General features: G+C 42.5%; 1 protein-coding gene and 1 long non-coding RNA gene across 16 annotated transcripts in view; one reads left to right on the top strand and one right to left on the bottom strand.

The window, feature by feature from the left end:
* sox5 (SRY-box transcription factor 5) overlaps positions 1–17,851 on the top strand; it is a 216,014-nt gene extending 198,163 nt beyond the window's left edge. For 10 of the 15 annotated variants that reach the window (XM_046378638.1, XM_046378637.1, XM_046378634.1 and 7 more), the window contains 6 exons: positions 4,319–4,511; positions 8,384–8,559; positions 11,852–11,954; positions 12,457–12,630; positions 13,743–13,959; positions 14,526–17,851. In XM_046378638.1, coding sequence (XP_046234594.1) covers positions 4,319–4,511; positions 8,384–8,559; positions 11,852–11,954; positions 12,457–12,630; positions 13,743–13,959; positions 14,526–14,823 — 1,161 coding nt within the window. In that variant the 3' untranslated portion in view covers positions 14,824–17,851. The remainder of the gene's footprint in view (positions 1–4,318; positions 4,512–8,383; positions 8,560–11,851; positions 11,955–12,456; positions 12,631–13,742; positions 13,960–14,525) is intronic. The other 5 variants (XM_046378643.1, XM_046378632.1, XM_046378642.1 and 2 more) reach the window with 4 other exon arrangements.
* The window catches only part of LOC124053467, a 254,075-nt gene that overhangs the window by 200,951 nt on the left and 27,889 nt on the right, over positions 1–25,235 (bottom strand). The window lies entirely within an intron of this gene.

The raw sequence follows: 25,235 nt of genomic DNA, 5'->3' as shown, positions 1-25,235 counted from the left end.
GTGCACGGTCCCAGTGGATTTGAGGATGTATTGGTGTTTGTGCCGTTTTCTCGGCTGGCTGCACAATAGGGGCGAGGGGAAGCCTTGTGTCCATCCAAGTGGAATTCTATGAATATCTGGTCAGCCGTTGGGACCCTGACCACACACACAGAACCTCTATGCCCCCTGCCATCCTCTGTACACCCTTGGACCCCCCAAGGGTGGACAGAGGTGGGTGTAGTGGTCAGTCACAAATCGACGCATGCACACACATACACACACACACACGGGATCAGACTCCTGCAGAGTTTGACAGTCTGATTTGGTATAATCCCACATTTTATCACACAAATCAAAGTTTTCACAACTTTTCCTTTCCTTCTTTCCACTCTCATGTCTTTTCCTTTACTACTTGTAAGTTCTTCATCCTTCTTCATCACTTTTTTTTTTTTTTTTTTTTTTTTCGTTTTGACCTGCACCATCTCCTGTATCTACACACACACACACAGGACTCCAGCTCATGACACATATTAAAGCTTATGGTTGACCCCAGAGCTTGTACCTCTGCTTCCTTGGCCATCAACCCCTCCTTACACCTCCATCACTTGCACGCACACACACACACTACTACCATCCCGCCTCACTGACACACTCATCTTATTACCATATATATGGAGTTGGGCTGACAGGCAAGTGCTGCAGCCTGTGGTGGAGGGGAAGTGGGGAGTCGTAATGGCCTCCCCAGTCCAGCAGGAGTGCCATACTGGGGAGTGGGCCACATGTCATCCAATGGGCCCCACAGAGCCAAACTGGTCAATTGATTGCACCCCCGTGCACTCGCACAGTTTGTGACCTTCGAGAGATAAACTTCCGATAAGTGCTCTGTGGCCTTTTAAAAATATTTGTACTTCTTTTTGTTTCTGTTTTTTTCTGCTTCTGTCCCTCAACCTCACAGTCTCCTTTTCTTTTTTGACATCTTTCATTCAGCTCTATTTCTCTCTCTCTCTCTCTCTCTTTCTGGGTGAGTGACATGTATATTTCAGAGGTGTGCTCCCCCTGTGGCCTCTATCTCAGGTCTCTAGTCGTTTAGAGACGTGCTGTCTGCCTCTGCTCACAGCTGTTTGGACTCAGGCACACACCACTTAAGTGCTTTACCCTCGGGTGAGACACGGACACACACACACACAGGTGTTGAAGAAGGCACCATGCCAACTCGAAACCATGCAGCACCTTCACGCACACACACACACACACTTAGCTGTGCACAAATCACTGCAGCATACATGCAGCTTTCTTATACGCAAGAGTGGATCCATAGATGTAGGCAGGCATGCATACTGACCCATACAATAGTGCGATTCAAATTATGCACCATATGTAGCCCATTCACTGACATGCATCACACGCACATGCAGTGATCAAAAGTATCTAAGTACATTTACTAAAGTACTGTACTCAAGAACAACTTTGATGTATTTTTCTTCAGATTTTATGTTCCTGCACTCAGTGGGTCATTATCTTGGAAATCAAATTAAGCACCTTTGATAACCGTAGAAGTTCAACTGTTTAAACAGTGCAAATTCATCAAATACATTTTGAAGAGTTTGCAATTCAGGACATATTTAATGAGTATTAACAAAGACAGCATTAAGCGAACAAGCCCACCAAAACAAAAAGACAAAATTTGTCTAAACTGTCAAGATAAAGTCAACATAGTGCGTTTCCTCACTTGAGGAGTTAGTGTTTGAATCGCTGCCACGCGTTGTTAGAAAGAGAGTCGTATCTACCTCTCCTGTGTTGTCTGCTGTCTGAGAGAATCAGTTATGACAATATAATTAATATCCAAACAGTCATTTATAGCTGGAAGGAAAGGAAGAGAGGGGCAAACACAGAGAGGAGGGAAGACAGGGAGATGAGAGGAGACAGGCACATGTTAAGGTCTCAACATGGGCATTGTAGCACACTCACCTAAACACACACACACACACACTTGTCCCGTTAATTGAACCGTCAGTTCCCATGATAAGATGCGGAACCCTGATGTCGCTTGCACATGTCGACATCCACAGAATGAAACACAGCCCACATACACACACACACACACACACACACACACATATTATCTCTCCCCTCCTGCTTCCTCTCTGTCCCTCTGGCTCTCGTTGTCACTCTGCATGTTTTCGGTCTCAAAGCTGGAGACTGTTTCATCAGCCAAGAGAGACACAAAAGCAATTGTATTAATTCAAGATTCCAAGCCTCTCAGATGCTTTGCCTTGCACACACGCACACACACACCGTCATGAGATTTAAAGCTTGTTGAACAATGTCTCGCAATGACACAGACACATAACCAAGTCGGTCCAAGGCTCTCAGCTTCACTGTCTAAACTAATTCCTCCACACTGGCATAATGCAGGTTGGCCACCTTCCCACCATAGGATTTGGCTCGGCGCGGAGGGGAGACTTCCCCCATCCACTGTACAAGAGGCGGAGGCATTATCTATTTGTAATAAATATTCAAACGTGTTCCCAGCCAAAGCCCACCATAATATGGGTCAGGATTGAGAAGATCCCGCTCAGTTTTTCTCTTCTCCTTTCTCTCCTCTTCTTCTCCGGCCCATTGTCTCACTGAAGGCATCTTTGGGGGTCCTCCGTCTATTTAGAAAGACCCCCCTAATGAAGGACAATCCGGTTAGGCCTCATCGCACACACGCACGCACGCACGCAAAGTGGTGATCTCACACACACCCACACACACGTACAGGGACATGTACACATGTAGGGGCTTAATTGGAAGGGCTTAATTGAGTTGTGAGGGGCTCATAAGGCTTAGTACGACTGAAGGAGTGGGAATAAGGGAAAGTCGGCCTTAATGAGTGGATATACACCACACACACACACACACACACACACAGTACTTGCTCTCTTTTTGGATCTCACTGTATGCTGGATTCTACTCTGCCTAAGCAGCAATTAGACTAATGACCAGAAAATAAAGAAAAGTAATGTCTCTATTCTGTGGTTTAAATTTAGCTAACACAGGACCACACCTGTAAAAAATAAACTTCCCTTTAATTCAGTTTTATTAAAAAAAAACTTACACTTAATTGCTATATGATTGTAATAAAACAAAATAACACAAAATAATCTAAAACAACAAACACACTGTATTTCTAAACCTCACAGACACTGTGGTTGCGCATCTTTGCTGGCGGGCCCATGTTGTGTCTGCCTTTTAATTGCAGAGTTTTAATTACACACAGTGGTCTGTGTACATCTGGCCCCTCTGCGATCTAATTTCTCCCTTCCTGTCACATGGCCCTCCAAGGCCTCCCCTGATTGGATTAGGTCATCAGCAGGGGTGGTGTTGCCATGACAATTAACATGATAACAGCCCCTGGTGTCGTGCGGTGGTCCGCATGCCAGTTTGTTTACGTATAGAGGTTATCGCTGTGTGCAAACACCCTTTGGTTTAGATGAATGACTAAGTTTAATGATACAGGCATATTAATACTAAGTCCTGTTTGGCATGTTAATACTTTATTATAGAAATACTGCTGGTATCAACAGTATTTGACCTCAAGAAACTACTACATCACAAGTTACTGTTTGGTTGCTGGTTGCTGTGTGTGTGTGTGTGTGTGTGTGTGTGTGTGTGTGTGTGTGTGTGTGCACTCCCGTTCCCTCCACCTATGTGCACAACCATGAAAGATTCTAATGGAGCAAGTGCACACTGAAGTGGCAGACAGTCCTCTGTTCTGTTTGCTGTTTGACACACTGGGACTTCTTAAAAGTCTCGCAGCTGTAAAGACTCAGGGAAGTGTTATACTTTGTGTAGACTGAGAACCACATCCACTATAGTTTTGAAGCTAAAGGTGTTTCTTCTCCTCAGGTGTTTGGTTGTTGTTCACACTGCTGGCCTTGTTTGGAGCATGTCTTGGAGCAGCATTATAGTGCATGTTTACTGAAGTCTGCACGTGGAGTGTGCACATGCATGTGCATGAATCGACGCGACTTCGCTGTGAAAGGAAGTCACTTATTTTGCATGTGAATGTCAGTGGTTTGCACCTAAGTATATCGGTATTGATTTTTGTCTGTGCCGTTGACTGCTGTGCTGACGATGAGCTGATACGGGCAGTGGCATGCACCTTGTCATCTGTCCCACCAGGCTTGCCTTAGATTGCTGTGCATGGGCTTACGTTTAATTGGTACGTCTTAAAGCCTCAATTGCGAGTGGTCTCGGTGAGGAAAGGGGTGGGGTCCCCTCCGCCCTGGCCTCCCACTTCCAAATTCCTACGGTGGTCACAGCAGGCGAAACTGTGCTGTTTTGGTTTTTGCAGGACAGTGAGGGTGCACAGCCACTGAACCTGTCGGCCAAGCCTAAGGCATCCGAGAGCAAGTCACCCAACTCCCCCCCAACTTCCCCACAGGTCCCTGCTGCTGCTGCCACCAAGCTGGGTCATGCCGGCTCCATGAAGCACAGCGTCGCCCCCTCCAGCATCGGAGGACCACCGACCAGGGTCAGCTCAATTGGTAAGTGGACTTATCCATCACACACGCACACCAACACTTGGCACTTGGCTCTCTTTGTAGTTTTGACAGTCAGATGTCATAACATTGTACTCATTGTACTCAAATTATGTACTAAGATCTGGGAACATGGCCCTCCTACTACGAGACTTCTGAATCACCACACATTAGCAAGTCAAATAGGTGTTGTGCTTACTGATGGCTGAGAGACATTTGACCAGTAAAAGCTTTTTCATGGCTCTTTAGCTAATAATAGGGATGTCGTCATAATCACATCCTTAAAAAATAGCGACAGAAAAATGATCACAATGCTCAGTGAAATTACGCAGACAGTTGTACTGTGACATACTTCTTAGAAAATAATGTTAGTGGTCAGGGTAATCATAAGACCTACCAACATCCATTTGGTGAATACAGGATTAGTGTTATTGCTAATACAAAAGCTGGCCAAATGAACTGCAAAAAATATGATTAAAGTTTTAATAAACATTTGTCTAATAAATCTATGTCCCAATAAATGCGTGTATTGAATCCATGGATCTGGTTCACATGCAGCATCAGTGTTCCCACATTTCAATACACTTTTGTCAAAAGTAAATTTTTCCCATTAGGACAATGTGTATCTTTTAGGAAAACACTGATAGCCTTGCTGGTAGCTGGAATGACAAGAATTTTCCTAGTAGTGTTGTCATTGTTGCCAGTGCCAGTGCCATAATCATACCCGGCCATATGCACACATACATAAAATATGACATAAATGAATCACCATTTTGTACTCTTAATCCATTTTTCACGCAACACTGATAGTTCAAATATTACACATATGTAACAGGCTATAATTAGTGTGTTTGTGTTTTTCGTCCGTGACGCTATTTGCCTCCGGGCTGCTTCATTGTTATGTGTTTATTAGTGACTGAAAGAGACAGAGAGACATAGGAGTGAGGGGAAGGAGGGAAGGGGAGAGAGAGTGAGAGAGAGAGAAAGATGGGGATTAGCACTTTTTTTTCCTGAGCGATGAAGCGGGGGAATAATAAAGAGAGGAGCGCATGACAGACAGGAGGTATCACCAATGAGATTAGACAAGCCTCTTACATGAGCCAGGACAGCGCAAACACCCAGCATTAATGACACAATGACAGCACACACACACACACACACACTCAAAGCACACAAAAGCTCACAATCCCACCTCCTCCTATGCAATAGGCGTTTTTTTTTTTCCTGACTTCTTGGCTAATCTCACTGTTTTTCAACAAATCGGTGGATTTAATATCAGATTAGTGGATTTTCAGTCCCAGATGTTTTTTGTTCAGAAAAATGGATTACAGTGTTTAAAGTTTGTGTGTGATCTCTGCTGAATTATTTGTGTGCAGGGACCAGTGTGTTTTGTGCTGCAGATACCAGTCAGCACACGGTCCCATCTGTTGCCACTGAGTTTATAGCCGCTCACCAGCACATTTGTTATTACAGTTCATAGTCGTATTAGGATTCCTGTTACAAGTTCAGGGGGGATAGAAGGGGCAGACAAATTGGAAAAGAGTCTAGAGGCGGTCGTTTTGATGTGGGAGTGAGTGAGTGTGTGTGTGGCACAGGGAGTGTGTTTGGGTTATTTCAATTCAGACAGGAGCAAGAACAGACACACATGTAAAGCAGATGTCATGGAAATTAAAAGGGTGGCAAAACACTAGTGAGCAATTCAGTGCCCAGCAATGTACACAAAACTAAGAAAACTAATCATACGTGATTTGCTTCCCACTGTAAGTCACATACACACGTTTCAGTATTTTCTTTTTGGAATGGCACATACCTTTAACGTGTGTGCACAGTTTTACGATACTTGTACTTTACTTTCTATTTCCATTTTATACATTTTTATACTTCTGCTGCACCACATTTCAGACTAAAATAGTGTATTTTTGACTTGCAGAGTAAGATTTTACATACAAACGTATTACAGCCTCAAAGTATTTCAAGTATTTGAAATTACCACCTCAACAACACTAAAGAACAGTTTACATGTTAAATCACACATAATAATAATCCATTAACATGTAATATATAAGAATATACCACTAAATGTTCCAGTGAGAGTAACAGGTACTTTTACCTCTGACACCTTTGTGAATATTCTAAATTGGTCATTTTGCTGCCTATTTTGACTTTGAAAGAGTCTATTCTCATTTAGCATCTGTTTTGTGTCACTTGTTGAGAGACACAGTAGTGTATAAATGTGTGGAAAAAATGGTGACAAGATCTGATTGATTTGGTGCTGTCACAGTGTTTCTGGTCACTAAGGCTGTTAGAATATTGGGGTTGTATCTGCGGGTAAAAAGAACAAGTAAACTGAGTACATTTTCAGTAGCTTCTCCTTCCACGAAGTCCCTGCATAGGCATCTGAATTGATTTCAGTTTGTCTGTCTCTGCTAGCTTCTCCACAGCTCACCTCTCTGTCTTTTCTTGACACCTCCCAACCCAAAGGCATGTCTTTCTTGTTCGTACTTCATCCATCCATCCATCTATCCATCTACCCATCTTAAACCAAACTGAGGGCCTGTCAGCGTCTGTAACTTCTACCACGATCACACATTTGTCCTCGTCCCTGTCATGAAACTCTGCAGTTCGTCCCGACTTCCCTGCCGGAGTGTTGTTGTGGTCAAAAATGTATTGTGGCTGTCTGCAGAGATTTGGCATTCAGACAGAAACAAAACTTGTGTGTGTGTAGAGTGAGAGAGCCTCCGCCCCATGTATCTGGGTCACATTCACTTGTCTGGATGGTTGGCATTGCTGTCAGTGTTCAGGGAGGCTCACACACACACTCGTGAGCACAAGAATATCTATCTGTCCCCCTCCCTCTCTTTTGACTCCAGATTAAAACTGAGTGCCACCCTATTCCAACGCCCTCTCCGGTCTCCCTCCTCTGTCCTTTCTCGACACCCACCACCATCACCATCACCCTTTTTGGCCCCAGTCACATCCAGATTTTCTGTTTATGACTTCTGAAAGAGTTCACGGCTCTGTCATTACCAATCTGAAGCTGGTAATCTGGCCTGAGATGGCATTAGCCGTGCGGATTAGCGCTGATAAAGGCCCCATAAGCCAGCCACAGCTCTTTGTTAAGAGCTAACCCGACTGATAGAGAGAGGCGATAGTAGTACACAACCTCACACACACACATACACACACACACACAGAGTCAGAACAGATGCCTCATCGGCAGCTAAGCTGCAGAAATAATACAAATAATAGACGGTGATGAGGAGTGGGGAGATGTGATCTGTGTTTGGTGGCGGGACAGATGTTCTCAACTGGGGAAATTAGCAGGACTTTTCAGCTGTAATAAGGGTCATCTGTCCACCTGGCTACGATGTGGAACTGTGAGATTTCAGGCGAAAAAAGATATGTTTGTATGTGTGAAGGATGGGTGTTTTAATGGGATTTAAAGGAGATGTCTGGGGGTAGAAGTGGTGTGTTCATAGTTTGTTTTTGTTTGTCTCTTCACGGCTGAGGGCAGGTGGGGAGGCAGTGGGCAGCTTGTAGCAAGGCTAGCCACGGGCACACTCTGACTCACACACACAGCTCGACAGTCAAGTGGTCAGTGTGTGAGAGTGAGTGTCAGTCTGAGGGAGACACACACACACATGCCCCAGCAAATTCCCCTCATCAAGTGTATGTTAATGTCTTTACATCATGGTTCAAGGGAAGATTTTTTTCTGGATGAAAAGCTCCTATCAGCTTCCCAGACACACACGCGCACACACACACATAAATACATAGATAAGGTAGATAAATACACCCAAATCAATTTTTTTCCACCACTATTGCAAAATCAAACTGATTGCTTGTCCTCTCTCTGTGTCTCTCCCACCGTGTCTCAGCAGACTTGTTGTCGTCGCTGTCCTCTACAGTCTACCTGAACGACCATGAGGCAGTGACCAAGGCCTTCACCGAGGCCCGGCAGATGAAGGAGCAGCTGAAGAGAGAGCAGCAGGTCCTGGACGCCAAGGTCGCCGCAGTCAGCAACCTCAGCCTCAACAACGGACGCTCAGACAAGGTATATCGCTTTAAAGTACGTCTGTATCACAGCAGATCAGGTTTCTTCCTCTAGTATTGCTCACTTTATTTCATCACATATTATGGTCACAAAGGGTTTTGTGGCTTTATGAATTGAACCTTAAGTCATAACAACAGAAGTCCAAAAGGTCAGCTGTAACTTTAAATGATACAGTATTGTTGTACTGATAAACTGCACATTATATTTAAGTGTGCACATTAGCACATTAAAGGTTAGTTGCTTATTTCAAACACCTCATTTGTATTTGTTATGCTGAGATACAGTTTTATTACTACATTTCTTTATTGCGTCTGTTAGAATACAAATTAGAATATTTTGATTTTTAAGACAAATTATTCCTGCTCATTAATACAACTGAAAACTAATGGGCAGATCTTCTTATGTATTTTAATCTAAAAGAAAAGAGAGAGAGAAAAATACAACAGATTCCAAAGCTCTAAATTCATTAAGAACAATGCAGAAAAAAAAATGTCTCCAAAGTCATCACAAGCTGTACCGTCTCATTGTCAGCGTGCAATAATTTGCCTTGCCACATGCCATCCGTACTGCACCATGTAGGAGGCAAATCGGTGTACAATGTGCTCGCTGAAATGTGTTGAAGCTAAACAGGGCCAGATAAGGTAAAACCAGAGGCGTCTCAGAGGTAATGAGTGTGTCTGTAAGGCGCACTGCAGGGCTACGTGTGTGTGTGTGTGTGCGTGTGTGTGTGCGTGTATGTGTGTGTGTGTGCATGCGTGCGCATGTGCCAGAGCGGAGCATCGGGGAGACGGTAATGTGAAGTGACGGCGCCGGCTCCTCGGCAGCGTGGCTAAATTGTAGTTATTTGTTAAACACATTGGGAGTCAGCAGGCATACGCGCACGTACGCACACACAGACACACACTCATGCACAGAGCAACAGTGTGCTTGAAGCATCTGCACCGCTGACGTTCAACAGCTCTATCTGTCTCTTTCTTCCTTATTGTTAGTCTCTCATCTGATGTGTTTCAAGCAGTCAAATCCACCCTGATCTCTGTGTTTAACCCTGATTTTATTGTGTACACGCTGAGACAGAGTGCACATGTGTAACATACTGTAGTTACAGTATAAAGGCTTCAGTCAAACAGCCAATTAGACTGACAGGGAAATGACAGCCAGGGAAATTGATGAATTCTGTGAGGAAAATCAGGACATTTTTCAGGAGCCTTTTACAGTGTGTTCCATGCATTCGTGGCATTAGATGGAGGTATTTAATTATTTTACTCCACGGCAGGTGACTGTGAAATACAAGTTATAATATTAGGTTTTTTTTCTGTTACCATCTAAAATTTCAGTGAAATTAGCCGAAAAAGTTTTCCTTTTATCATGACTTATCATCTCATATTAAGAATTTTGTCTGCCTTACCCAGAAATATATTTTTACCAAATAAAAAGACTTTTATTTTTTCATGTAAAGCTAAGCTTGTAAGATGTTTCGAATTTCTTGACATGGAGTGTTTTGTGTCTATTAGGATAAAGCCTGTTAATCTAAAATCCTGGAATTTTAGATCACTTTTGTGATAAAAAAAGCGTGACTCTTTCTCAGCTTCTGAAGACACGCCGCTCACACACTGACTCCTGTTTCCCGGCCCTTTGGCTTTGTGCTGCGTGAGTGTGAAGCCGGCGAGCTCTCGGCATTCAGATACAACAGTGTCATCTCTGACACACTCAGAGGATTAGTTTTGTCACTACTTTGTGTCTTGGCTCCAGTGTCAGCCATTCAATCCACTTTTCTCGTGTACTGTACTGGGGCTTAATGTCAGACTAGCCTGTCATCCAGTCTGTCTCCCTGTTCATCTCCGTCTCTGTCTCACACACAGCAAAAAGCCCTTTGTAACAGCGCATCGAAGCTTAAAATCTGAAAGTGTCAGACACATTTCTGTTCTTCCTTTTCTCGGTTTGAACGAGGCTGATCATTTGAATGAAATGAGGAAAGTTCTTAGAGTATTTCTAAAGTATGCTCAAAATGACAAAATCATTCCAACCCATTGGCAGATTTTTGGTCATCTAATAAATATAGTACCTTCAAAATAAAATACTTTCTAAATAACTTAAACATAAACAAACAAAAAAGAACATTTCCGCAGCGTCCCTCTCCCCTGCCTGTCTTTTTAGCCATATTTATTCTAATTTGGGTGGGAAATTATCACTAACAATTGGACTAAAAACAGAGAAAATGCATTTCATTATCATTCTACCCTCCCTCCATCCAGGCAGCCAGCTCGCCGGGGTCACATGTAAATGGAGAGGGACACTTTTTGGAAGGTTGTTTTAGAAGACGACAGTGTTTTGGGTACCGCTCCTAATCGTATAATTAAACTGTAAAACGCTGGTGCTAGCGCAGCGGTGTGTGTGTGTGTATGTGTGTGTATGAGTGTGTGTTCGTCAGGTTCCAGCGTAGAGTGTGCCGGCTGCTTGCATTAAGCATGTAAATGCTCAGTAAATCAGCCTTTTATTGGTTGTAATAAATACCCAGGGGGCTGTGCAGCGTGGCCTCGCTCTCGTCCGCGCTGCACTCTCTCGTTCTCTCTCTCTCTAATGCGTCGACCCTCGGGGGCCTCTGCAAGGGAGAGGCAAGCCGCTGCACTCCACTCTCGCAGGTGGCTGCCAGGAGTGACTACGCACACACACACACACTCACACTCGCATAGTATACAGTATACACACAAAACAGTAAACATCCAAACAGGACTAAATGTAATCAGCATTCTTGCACATGCAAACATTCACACAGATGTGTGTCCAAGCATGCAGGCGTACAGCACTCTAATAGTTTGATGTTGACATTAACATTCCTGCAAATTTACATAGAAACAAAAACACAAACTGTCTGAAATCGCTGCTGTTATTCGTCTGTTTTCTCTGTGTTTGGACTCATTTATAAAAATACAATTATCAGCTGATTAATTTCACATTAAATAGGGAATCTGACTGAGATTCAGTCAGTCATTTCTTACATCTTTGGAGGAGTTTATATTGCTTTCAAACTGATGTTCCTGAGGTCAACTGCTATGATTTATTATTGCTACTGTGAGTTTTATTGTGATTAAATCAAACTGCATCATAAATATAAATAAATAATATCAGAGATAAAAACCTTAAAAATCAAATGAAAATCAATTATGAGACGGGTTCAAAGTAAACTGGACAATTGTTCAGCATCACTACGGGCCCGTGGCTTCACTCATTCATATATTCACACGGTGAGTCACTCACTGACCGACTGCAACTGTCAACTGTTTGTGTTGTTCAGGACAAGGCTGCCTTGGAGAGTCTGAGTCAACAGCTGAAGCAGCAGGCGGAGGACAAGTTCAGCCACGCCATGCTGGACTTCACCATGAGCGGAGACTCTGACGGTACGAATGGATGTGCGCGCACACGGGAAAGAATGTCTGATTTAATGAAGTGCTTTAAAGAGGGACTGGAAAATGTGATTCTTCTTACTTTTAGTCGTTTGAGTTTGGTACATTTCACCAGTTTACCAGGATTTACTGTATAATAATGTACTCTGTGTCGCTGACCAGTGTAATCTCCAAAACATTTAACTTTTCATGAGCTCAGGAAAAGCACCTTTTCAGTATTTTTATTTAACTCAAAGAGTTTTTATATGCATTATTTATCTTAAGAAACTAAACAATTATCCAACTAATTAATTTGATTTCAGTTACTGCAAAAAAAAACACACAAAAAAAAAAAATATACAAATTTGAAGGTCCTTCTTTTCACCACACATACTTCAATAAGAATTTTCTGTAAACCACCGTCACTTTTACCGTTTACTTTTTCTTTTCTTTTTTTTTTTACATTGTTTGACTTTTTTTGTTGCCTTTTCTCCTCCTCCTCTTCCGCCCCCCCCAGGGTCCCCCAGCGTGTCAGACTCCAGAATATTTCGGGAGACTCGGGGTCGCAACAACAATGAGCCGCACATCAAGCGACCGATGAACGCCTTCATGGTTTGGGCCAAGGACGAGAGGAGAAAGATCCTCCAGGCCTTCCCCGACATGCACAACTCCAACATCAGCAAGATCCTCGGTAAAACACGCACACACACTCAGTCTGCTTTGAGAAACCCTAACCCTTGTCCCCTAACCCGCTACCACGCAAAATCAAGTGAACATGTACTGCGAGCTCTATTTCCCACGTTCTCAAACACACACACAGTGATTTCATTACAAGCGGTGGCATCGTGTAAGCGGCTGTTAATGAACGGCTGGGGAGAGCGTGGCTCCAACAAATGATGATATAATTCATTATGCATTAAACAAGCAGTGCGAGGCCGCCTGACATTTCCCCCGGACTGCCGGGATCGGCCCTGACATTTTAAAGAGCTCCTAAGCGTTTTATAACACAGGGAAATCTGGTTTTAATAAGCACCCCCCCCCCCCAACACGCACACACACACACACACACACACACCCCACCCCTCCACCCTTTTTCTCTTTCTCGATTGCTAACAGATCGCAGAACAGAGAGAGAGAGAAAGACAGCAAGAGAGAACAGCCAAGTGCTGACAGCTTTTACCCATTAAACATACAGTAGTCAAGTGTAAATTCAGACCAGATATGAAACACACAGGGGAAGACATGCTCAAGATTACACCCACCCACCCACAGACACATACATACACACACACACACACACAGGTTTGTGATACTAGAAACATACGAGCAGAAAGTGAGCTGAGAGATGATAGCAGTAAAGCAAAGTCCTCATTAGTTTAGATGAGTACCTGTCATCCTCACCGCTCTCCTCATTAGCCCTGTTTTCTGTCTTATATCATTGTGTGTGTGTGGGTGTGTGTGTGTGTGAGAGAGAGATAGAGAGAGATGTTACTCAAATGCCATCACACGTGTGTTGGTATGCACATGATGCAGGGCCACACAAATGGTGTATCCTCACATATGATGGAATTTTAAAACAATTCTGATTTAAACTTTAAACTCTCAAACTGATTTTTTTTTTCATTTTGCCTCTATATGATCACTGTTTTCTTCTTCACTGTTTTTTACCATACGGTGCATTCATCATAATTCATTTTTTTTTTTATCTTTTTGTACTCCCATGATATGGTCTTTGTAGCTATTTTCCAAAGCGATGCAGAGCAGAACCAAAACTGATCACTATTACCATGCGTTTCTGTCCAGGCTCACGCTGGAAAGCCATGACCAACCTGGAGAAGCAGCCCTACTACGAGGAGCAGGCTCGCCTCAGCAAGCAGCATCTGGAAAAATACCCAGACTACAAGTACAAGCCGCGACCCAAACGCACCTGCCTGGTGGATGGCAAGAAGCTGCGCATTGGCGAGTACAAGGCCATCATGAGGTCCCGCAGACAGGAAATGAGACAATACTTCAGTGTGGGGTAAAGGAACTGAAGAGGGAAACTGAGCGAAAAGTTTTTATACTTTAGTAAAATTTCTTATTTAATATTAACATTCTAATTAGCACGTAAGTAGCATTTGTTGTCTCATTCTAGAGCAGGTATCACATCCCATATATCAGTTTCAAGCAAAAACAAACAAAAAAATACAATCTGTATTTACTTTCATAATGCTGCTCTAAATGTTGAGTGAATAAACACCCTTCAGAAGCTCTGAAATAAATTATTTAAATTCGATTTTTCAGGTTATTGATCCCTTTTTAATAAAAATCTTTTATTTTAAGATAAAAGGTTTTAAGTTTTCATAATTAAATCTCATTATGATGCAGCAGATGTTGCTGTTGTCGTTTCCTTTTTTTGTAAGCCAGACTGTCTAATATAAACTAACTAATATGAAAAGTCTCCTCACAGCTGCAGATAAAACTGCATTGTATCATTCAGGTTTATTTATCATTGAAACATATTGTCAAAATTGAGCTTGAAACTATCTCTATAACTTTGAATGCTGCCTTTCATGTACTGAAATATTTGTTCTGTGTGTGTTACAGGCAGCAAGGCCAGTTGCCCTTGTCCTCTGCAGGCGTGGTTTACCCAGGCACCCTGTCCATGGCAGGAATGCCCTCGCCCCAAATGCCCTCAGAGCACTCAAGCATGTCCAGCAGCCCCGAGCCCAACGCCAACCACCACCAGAACCAACACATGTCCAACCTGAAGGGGGACGAGCCACGAATCAAGGAGGAGGAGCTACGGCTGGATGACAGCAATGGCGACATGTACGACGACTTCGACTACGAGGACGAAGAAGCCGATTACGCCAGCGATAACGACAACCATATCACCCAATAGGATGGCCCCACAGTCGCCATCCATTCTGGTTAATCCCACGCAATCCTAAAACCCACCAATCAGGAAGAAGACTTTCTCTTTTGCCAATTACCTTGAGTACCAATCTCACAACATCCACCACCCTCTGCCCCTCCTAACTAACATGGACTCTAAACAGAGCCAGAGCCCTCCCACTGGAGTCCTGAAACCAGCATCTGATCAATCAACTGAAGCACAGGACCTGTCACTCACACTGACTGTTACACAAACTGGAGTCTGGGAGGAAGAGACGACCAAGCCAGCTCTGAAGCTTGCTGAGGAACATTCAAGTACTACTGCAAGAGTTTGTGTGGTAACGCCACGAGTGAGGAGAAATAAAAATCACACTCAACCTTTTAGACCCATTTGTAGAAAAGGAGACATTTTAAAATAAAAGATGGAACAGTGGACCTGTCAAAGGCTAACAGATGACACTTTAAGACGGCGGACCTGTTTATTATCAAGAGACACTTTTAAAAAAAAACAGCTTTTTTTGTTCTTTGGTTCTATAATATTCTCACTCAGGTACACGGTGCCAATAAGTGGCTTGTGAATGTGATTTGTTGTTTTTGTGCTACAAGTTTGAATAATAATAGAAAAAAGAGACAGTTCTTTTTTTCCCCCTTTTGTTGTAAAGCACCTGACAGACATCAGACATGTTTATTTTTAACAAGAACATATCTTTTCTTCGATCTCGCAGTGTGCTGTCAGCGGTTCGCCTCCTTTTTTCTGTGTTTTTGTGACTGCCCACACCCCTCCCCATTTGGAATCCCATGGGACGGTCCAGCCAGGACTGACCAAAGCAGCGTGGACTGTCCCACTTTGAGGATTGTCAGGGGTGGGGAGAAGGGGAGTCTCGGAGCAAAAACGAAAGCACTGTGTTGTGAGACAATCCACCAGTTTTCTTCTCGCTCCGTCCCTTATATCTTGCTCTCGTCGAGGACAAAACATCAGTGCAACCTAGCTTGAAACATCTGATAGTGTGAGTGTGTGTCGACGTGTGCCGTGCAATCATTGATAGTTTGCACATGTGTGTCAAATTTAGCTCTCAGTGTGAGAAAATGGCTAAAACTCATGTAGGATACAGAAAGACAGGCAACTTACACTGCTGCTGTTACTGTACCACACACACACACACACACACACACACACACAACTGTTGTTCTGTCCCTCAGTGTTTTCCTGCTCCCTCCAATCAACATCGTCCTGCTGTCCCCCAGTGGGCGGAGCTGAGGTGAAGTCAGCCAGTCAGTGTTTCTGTTTGTATTTGAATACTGTATTTTATTATTTCTCTTCAAACTGCCTCTCGTCTAATAATATTATTAACAATAATTATAAGGATGGTCAGCGTTTCCTAAGTTTAGTAAGTTATGTACAGTATAATTTATTTTTCTCCTCTTTATCGGGTTTTTATGACCATATGAAACTATGACAGTCAATGAAACATTATTCTATTTAGCTGGTAGGTATTTAGATCTAAACAAAAGTTGTCATTTTATCTTGCTTTGTTTTGCATTCTTATGGTTCCCGCCTGTTTTGTTTTGTTTTTTTGGATATTTTATTTTTTTTTGATGCGTTCATTTTGTATTAATCCTGCGGAGGGGTGGGTGGGCCGAGTCGGGACAGCGAGCTGGACTGACAGACTCGAGGCCAGCCCTCCTCCTCCGAGCTGAAGACATAACCTTTTCACGTCCAAACCCATTTCAAAAAAGCACTCAGACTCTGTGCAGTCAGAGGAAAAGAAGAACATGATTTTTTTTATTGTTATTATAATTTTATTTGTAATGGTTATTATAATGTATAATGTGAAGTTTCCTTTGTTTTGTTTTGCTTTTTTTTTTGGTTGTTTTTTGTTTGTTTTTGGGAAATCAGTTTTATCACTTTTAGAAACTGTTTTCTCTGAACAAAGAGTCCTGTCCCCCATTTACTAGTTTGGCCGCCTCACCGAGACACAGTGGAGCATGTTTGGCTTGGAACCACACACACACGCACACACACATGCACACACACACACACAAGCACAATCACCAACACATTTAAAATGAAGAGATTATCATGACAACCAAACAAATCCTATGCTGTTCTTTTTCTCTTTCTTGAAATCTAGTCTTCTAGATTTAAAATCCTGTACATATTTTTGTTTGGTGTTTTTCTTTTTTTTTTTTAATCATAGGAAAGCAGTGTTTACCGTGATCCACCAAGCTTGTTCCACTGACTGTGTGTATGTGAGACGACCAGGTGTATCTACAGTATCCTTAAAGTCACTTCTCATCAGGAGCCCTTTGCTTTGTTTTAGCTCCACGCGACGCTACAGGAGCCATGACTACTCTTCAGGTGTGCTGCCACATAGTGATCCCCACAATCATTCTCGCTGTAGATGTTCGCTACAAGCCACATGATGAGCCTCTCTGGGTCTTAATTTTGCTGTATAGTCACCCCTGTTATCACGCCATGGTTTAACCCAATGCTGGAGAGAGGGGACTAAGTGGATCAATCCATTTTTAAGGTATCAGGTGGGTGGGTGGGGCATTAAGATGTCAATCATCCCTGCTGGCAAGGTCTGTCCCCATATCAAGACAATGAAAATGATGATAATAATATTATTTAAGACAATCAAAGTCATGAGTGGAGCTCAAAACAAAGTAAGAATTATTACAAGTAAAAAAAAAAATTATCTTACCATCTCAACTTGAAAAATCAAGAAAGATAATTATGTAAATATAACATAGAGTTATAGATTTATATTTTGTTCATAACACAGTGTAATATAAGTTGTATATTTCTTTTGTCTCTCCCTACTGTCTCTTTTATTGATGTTATCCATGCCACAGAAAAGCAGGAGTCGCAGTACTCTCACACAAAAAAATGAAGAAAAATATCAAAGAAATAAAGAAAAACAGGAAAAAAAAAAAAGCCGTGGGCTGCCACCACCATCTGTTCTAAGTTCACTTTTTTTTCAGTATTACTGCCAGACAAGGCTCTAATAAAGACAGCAATGTGTTCAGTAAAACTTGTGCTGGTCCTGGTCACTTCTTTGCTTCCACACATACATTCACACAATGGCTTTACAGTTCTGACATATTCACATAAGCGCGCAGCAAATACACTGCCATGTGCTTCTTTTTCAAAATATACAACAAAACTTGCACAGGGAAGACATAAACACTTGTTTATGTGAAGGTAAAAAGTATAAATAAATGAGTAGATGTGCACAAAGTGTGAAAGAGAACTGATTTCAATCTGATTTTCACATTATAAGCAGGTGATACATAAATCCAATTTTGATTTTTTCCACCTGTTTCATTTGAATATCTCCCTCCGTCCTCTGCTCAGCAACACAATGTAGCCATCACTGCGGTGACACTGCCCGTGTGTTACCGAACAATTCAATCATCTCCATAACAACATGTTAATTATGCTAAGTCCACCTTCTTGCCCCTCCAATCAGAGGGCCAGCTGGGAGACGTGGAGCCGAATCACGGCCCGTTAGCAACCTGATAACCTAATTAAGCACAACAAGGGACATGGGAAGAGAGGGGAGGAGGGGGTAGTGATGAAATATGTGTGTTGTTGTGCGCGTTTGTGCACGTGCGAGTCTCAAACATGAAAAAAGGGGGAAAGCTGTGTACTCTGACCACATCTCTAAGCCCTGTCAAAGGGCCAGATGCCAGCCGCCTGAGCCGCTGTTGCCAGTTTAAAAGCAAATCTTTAATTGATGCTCGCTTAAGGATGTTGAGGATGTTCTTGCCTCCACTTTCAAGGGTTAAAAACACAAAACCCCACTCAGTGCGCCCATTAAAATGCTGTCCCCATCTGTGTCCATATGTTCCAGCAATCAACCCCCACCGCCTGCTCCTGACGTTCAGAAAAACAGTTAAATGCACTCCGAGGAGATGATTTTACGTGGTTTGCTAATTACCATAGCTTCACACACACAAAAAAGCCCTTTTGATGCAATAAAGAGGCACGATGGGGGCAGATCCACAACTCCTACGGTAAGTGAAGGACTTCGTTGTTCTCTGGGCGTCGTGAATTTTTCAGAGCCAGCCTGAAGGTGAAAACCTGAGAAAAGGTTTATGTGTGAATAGTTGAGGAGCAAGAAAGGGGATTCAGATTTTTCTCTTTCCTTTATTGTCAGCAGTACACGAGATGCCGGAGGAAGCAAATGGTGGCTAGACTCACAGATTAAATCACACACATATTATACATACAAACACACACACACACACACACACCCTTAGCTCAGCTTAAACCACAATTATCCACTGGCTGTATCAATCATAGTTGAGACAAAAGAGTGAAAACTATTACAGATTTACATTTGAATGCCTGTTCATATTTCACTGTGCATTCCCTCAATATGATTCAATTTCCCCTAACTTTTGCTGCTTGTGGAAATTTCATATAGCTCAAAGAAAAAAAAAAACTTGTGTGAATCACATGCACTTATATGTTTGTCTAACCGGTCGCCTTGTGAGCGCATGCGTCTGGTCGACTGATGTGAGCACGGCCCTGTCTCTCTGCACCGGCTCAGTGAAATATGCAGTTTTCGACCGTGGGTGTTTGGAAATTGAGTGAAAACGATGTCACATTAATGATTTAAAGTCGGTAATAGGATGTGCTGTGACGCTGAGCCGCCAGCTAAGCTGAGTTTAAGGCTCCGGCGTTAATGTATTCATGAGGAGGGGGGATTATACAGAGACAAGAGCAGTTAGAGAGCTGAGTGCAGCAGAGCAGCCGGGGCCAACAGGCCTGCAAGATATTATATATAACTGCATTTATACTGCGTGAGCACACAATTCTCAATGCAGGAGGTTGGACTACACACATACATACAGAAAATTGTGGAGCTGCAGAGTGGAATTGAAAATATGAGCTATATTAGAATTAAATTTTACTGCACTGCAAGATTTTACACATGTATTTAAATGTGTTTAATGATGAACACTTTGTGAATTAATTTAAAATTTTCACAAAGCTTTTTCTACTGCAAACATAATACATGTGACAATTCAGTTTAAACACGAAAACTAGCAATAATCAGTACTCAGTTTGTGATGTGCAAAAGTCCAAAGACAAAGTAATTTAAATATGGTTTTATATTAAAATAAAAGAAATTGAGAATCAAGGTCCTCTAAAATATATTATTGTCTTGTTCATTCCAATAGTTAATAAAAATGTTGCAAAAATGTGTATGAGATGTTAACTCAAACCCCCAAACCACATATTATTAGGAATACGTATCTGGCAGCGACATTTCTTTTTCTTTTATCTTTGACTCTGTCAGCCCAGCTAATCCCCTGTCTAACACACTAATGTATACACAAACTGCAGCATCATTAAAACAGAAAAAGGCCATCATAAAAGTCTCATAAAAATGATTTCAGCAAAGCACTTAAGCTGCAAATTTTTTCAAATATTTCATCATTCTCAATGATGCTAAAAGAGGCTCTGTGTCTGGCCATTAATATTAGGTGGCTGATGCATTAAGAGTCCATAAAATAATCCCATATCAGAAAAGGCTTGCACTCAAACCATAAAAATAAAGTAACAGGATGCTGAGATGCAAAATAAAATAGAAATATGCAATCATATGGAATACTAAATATTTTTTAAAATGATCTTGGCTCCTGGCCAACCAGTTACTTTGTATTCCAGGATTTAAGTGTGTGCAGTTTTACACATAGGATTAATGTGTGACAGTTCACATGTAGCACATATCACATTACCACATGACAGCGCCGCTCAGCAAGTGTGTCTTAAATACAAACATGACAAATTATGTTGTATCTGGCATCTGTTGTTTCTGGAGGGGAGAAGGCTTGACAAGATGAGGCTCGGCATGATTGGGCAGGTTTAAGAAAATGTGGCCAATGACCAAGCAGATATTTCCTTCCTCGCCGCAACTTCATCCACTTCTTTCAGTCAGGTTACAATGAGCAAAGTAATCAGAACGACGTGAGGCAAACAATCACAAAGCACCGTCAGTGTTTGAGCGACGGCCCTAATGTGACAGATCTGAGAGCGGCGGCGTGTGAGGGACAGGCGTGGCACGCAGAGGAACACTGAGGCCCGCGGGCTGGTGCCCAATCAAGACGGGCAAACTGGCTCGATGCCCCTGACACATCGCCCCTCTCTACATGAAACCTTCACCGACTTCATCAGCAGCGGCAGCAGCTGGCCTACTTTCACCCCTCTTCCTGTCTGTCTCCATCAAAACGTATGAATTTGTTTATTTCCCAGTCATATTCCGGTGTGTGTTTGTCTTCTGTCTCTTTCTCAGTGATGTGCACCCATTTTGTTCTTTCATTCATAAGCCTTCCATTCCTGTCCATTTTCTTCACCTTTGACTTCAGTGATCTGGCTTTATAGTTCAACAATAATGTCACTTAAACATGACACATAAAATACGTATCTATAAAACTTCTTCCTGTCATTTAAATCTCAATAATTTCTTATATTTTACACATCGCTAAAGTACCAAAAAAGATTGACATTTATATAATCCCTTGATCAAAACATAAACGTGATATAACAAATTACAAGAGTAGAAATGATGATCACAGATGTTAACGTGTAGGTGGGCCAATCACACAAAATCCACATAACTCTTCACAGCAAACTTGAAGACATGATGTTGTTCACTGAGCAGCAGTATCAAAGCGAGATAAAGAAGCCTGTGGGCGCTTTTACGTCACTCCATGAAATATATATATTTTTTGAGACAAGAAAAAAAAACTGTAAAACTGTTATTTTCTCTCCCCATCAACACCCTAATGCACACATGCAAATATTATGCTAATGGTATGTTAATTGGTGGAGTAGCTGCAAAGCAGCCCTGCTGTTCAAATGACTGGTGAGAAAATAGGTGGGGTCAGTCGCAAGCTGTAAAAGCAGCTCCAACACAAATAAACAAAACCCTCGGGGATTAACAGAACAAGGGCCAGTGATAAACGGATGAGAAGAGAGACAGGGAATACAACAGGCTGTAGGCGAGGGGACAAGGGAATCAGCTCAGGGATATGGAAATATGCAGAAGCAGAGGGACAAGGAATGAGTGGGTAAGACAGGTTTATGAGGGAGACACAGGGATTAAAAGGCGAGACACAGTAATGGGAATAAGAAACAGGACTGGGGTAAAACAAATAAGTAAGAGTACACAGGGCTGTATGGGGAACACTGAAAGGCAAGAGGTAAGAGGGAGGTTGTAAATAAAAGGATAAACCAATAAGCAATACGAAGGGAATTATGTGTAAGAAAGTGGGAAAGATGAGGAGGACAGAGCTGCAGACAGATTAGACATATCAGCATGGAGAAACAGGAGGGGAAAACAGTCAGAGGAAAGTGGCTCAACATTTATGAGTAAAAGAAAATAAGCCAAAATCTAAATGAATGTACTGCACTGTAAGCAAAGCCAAAATGATGCCCATCTTCAGATGGATAGATAGATACTTTATTGATCCCGAGGGAAATTCAAGAAAGGTCAGACGAAAAGACCAGACATCATCATCATCATTAAATTTTGTCTGGGCAGAAACGACTCCATCCAAATATACATTTTAATGCTGATGTAAAACAAGCTCCCAAAAAGGAGATAAATGCAGTGATCAGATTACACAGTATGTTTGTTTTTCCCACTGGTGGAAAGTAACTAAGTACATTTACTCAAGTACAATATTGAGGTACCTCAATTGAGTATTTCCATTTTTTTCTTTACACTTACTCCATTATAATTCAGATTCAAATATTATATGAGTACAGTTTTGCTACTTCAATAACTACATTTACTTTTGGTATTTTAGGTATATTTTATCTTTTTCTTGAGTACAAGATCTGGGTACTTCTTCCACCTGGTCTTTCCAGAGTGGCACTGTCAGATTCGGTTAGTTGTAAACTCTTGCTATCGCTTGGCTAAGAGACATGGCAGATTACTGGACCACGGCCAATCATATTGTGCTGGCGTGTTCTTTTTTTATTTTACAACTTTTACATCAGCAAGGAGAGGAGGAGGTGCCGAGGTAAATTATACCTGTAAACAAGGTTTTATGAATGGAAGTGAACCTGGAAGTGTGAGTGTGAGTGTGTGGGTGCACAGCACACATCTCAGCCCCATTTACACCAGCTATGAACACGTGATGTGGATAATGGCACTCAGCCCACGCCCTGTTAATTCACACCTGGTATTAATAAGCATTCTTCTTATCTGGATTCTGCCTTCACTGTGATCAAATCTCAATACGTAAAGACGGCAGACAGGGCTGGTGGTCGAAGGAAGCTGTCGACCACCTCCAGATGTGGTCTGGCCCATATATACTTGTGCATGCATTTACAACTGCATTAGCATGCAATGTTTCTTATCTAGTTAGGATATCCAGACACAGGTCATGTGTTAGATGGGGTCCTCGTGTGCAGAGGGTGCACCTGTAAGTGTGATGAGTATAGTGGCCCTGACCAACAGTCACAGCTTCAAGGAAATAAATAAAACTACTCTTTCATGGAACAGATCATAGAAGTTGTCAAAAGTAAAGAGTAAGAAGGAAACATAAGTATACACAGTAAACACAAGTATTTTTGGTCCTATTAAATCCAAATCAAGGATCACATTACCAGGGACTTTAAATTACTGAACTTAAGGTGGCAGCGACAACATTCTGCTGTGCTCAGTAAACTAAAGGTTTAAGACATTAAAATGTGAGATGCTTGTGAGGCATAGAAACACAATGTGCTCTGTGATGGTTATATTGTTCAAATAAACATCCATTCATCCATTTTCTATATTGTTTCTCTGTCAGGGTCACGAGCCTAGGCAGGGTAGACCCTGGACTGGTTGCCATCAATCGCAGGCACACAACACACAAAGACAGACAATTGCACATACACACATTCACACCTGAGGGCAATGCAGAGTAACCAGTTAACCTAATGTGCATGTTTTAGGGATTGTGGGAGTGAGCCGGAGTACCCGGAGAAAACCCACGCATGCACAGGGAGAACACGCAAACTCCACATAGAAGGACCCGCACTGGGATTCGAACCTGGAACCTGCTTTGCGGTGATAGTGCTGGCCGTGTATATAAACAAGTTGTGGGAAATTCTTCTACGCAGTTATCAAGAGATTCATGAAGTCTGTTTTCTATCAGGAAATACACTCTACATACCCCATGTTGCACCATATAATTGTTTGGAGTATTGAGAGTTGTGAAACATTACAACACAAACACCCTAAATAAATAAGGCACCCTCTCGTTTTCTTATTCTTCTTTATAGCGCCAGGCCTCGAGTGCCTCTGGTCTTTTCCTGTGTGTAGCGTAATGTGTAAGAGCTCAGCGGGCCCTGGCAGGAACAACGCTATTTGGAAACTGTCAGTGTTCTCTCCATGCCAACCAGCCACAAGATACCCCGCTACACCCTCCTGAAAAAACAACCCCTCTGGAACCCCAAAGGCTGCCAGTTCCTCAGACAGCCCATCGCTGACCCCTTCAGGCCAGGAAACTGTTGTCCAGCCAAGGAGCCAAAGAGCCCAGGGGCCCCCGATTCCCTCACCCCACCCCCAGATTCTAAGATGGCTGTGTTGGCTGCTCACTCAGGCCTTCATGGGAAAGAAAGGCAGAGAGACATAGACAAAGAGTGAGGAAGGGTGGGAAAGAAAGAGAGCACTCAACTTTGCATTTTTAATTTGGTTGCCTCATCACTTCATTTTGCTCCAAGATTAAAAAGCCCACTTACTCCTCTCTTTCCTTTTTTTTATTTATCTTTTTTATTTATTAATTTATTTTTGAAATATGACAATGATTTCCCCAGCATGTATCCCCTCCAGACAGCAAAACAGCCGCCACAAGCCATACAGAAGACAGCCATGTGTCCTGACAGTTGACTTTGAATCAGATTTAAAAATTAACTCGATTTTGCTGGCTTTATTTTTTCTATTTATTTGTTTTATTTTGGGAAGGGGGTTGTCAAAGGTTGCGTGAAAAACTCTCTGCCCTCTCAGTTGTCGTCGCGTATTTGTCCTCCCCTGTTTTTGTGTCCCCTCACATTGCGACCAAATGTGACCAGTTGGCTCTGTCTCCGTGCCTCTGGGCCCATGTGTGGAATTGTTCAGACTTTTCCGAGTGGGATGAATCAGGACAATCCAGTCAGGGCATGGCAGAGAGAGGGGGAGGAAAACACAGAGAGACACAGGAAGAGACGTGACAGCAGAGGGATTGACGGTTTAAAGTTTAAACTTCGGACAGCTGTTGTATCGTGAGGGTCAGAGGGATTTCCTGGATGGAGGTGTCCTAATGGCTCATGTGTTAATATGAATTCATAGACGACCCATTAGCGCGTGTCACTAACCCACCTCCTCCCCTTCCTCAGTCCCGCCATAATGGCCCTGGCTCTGGCCGCTAGTC

This window comes from Scatophagus argus, chromosome 22 (genome assembly GCF_020382885.2).
Source record: "Scatophagus argus isolate fScaArg1 chromosome 22, fScaArg1.pri, whole genome shotgun sequence".
Classification (NCBI taxonomy): Eukaryota; Metazoa; Chordata; class Actinopteri; family Scatophagidae; genus Scatophagus; species Scatophagus argus.
Note: the sequence above shows the minus strand (reverse complement) of the source record. Positions and strands in the feature narration are given on the sequence as shown.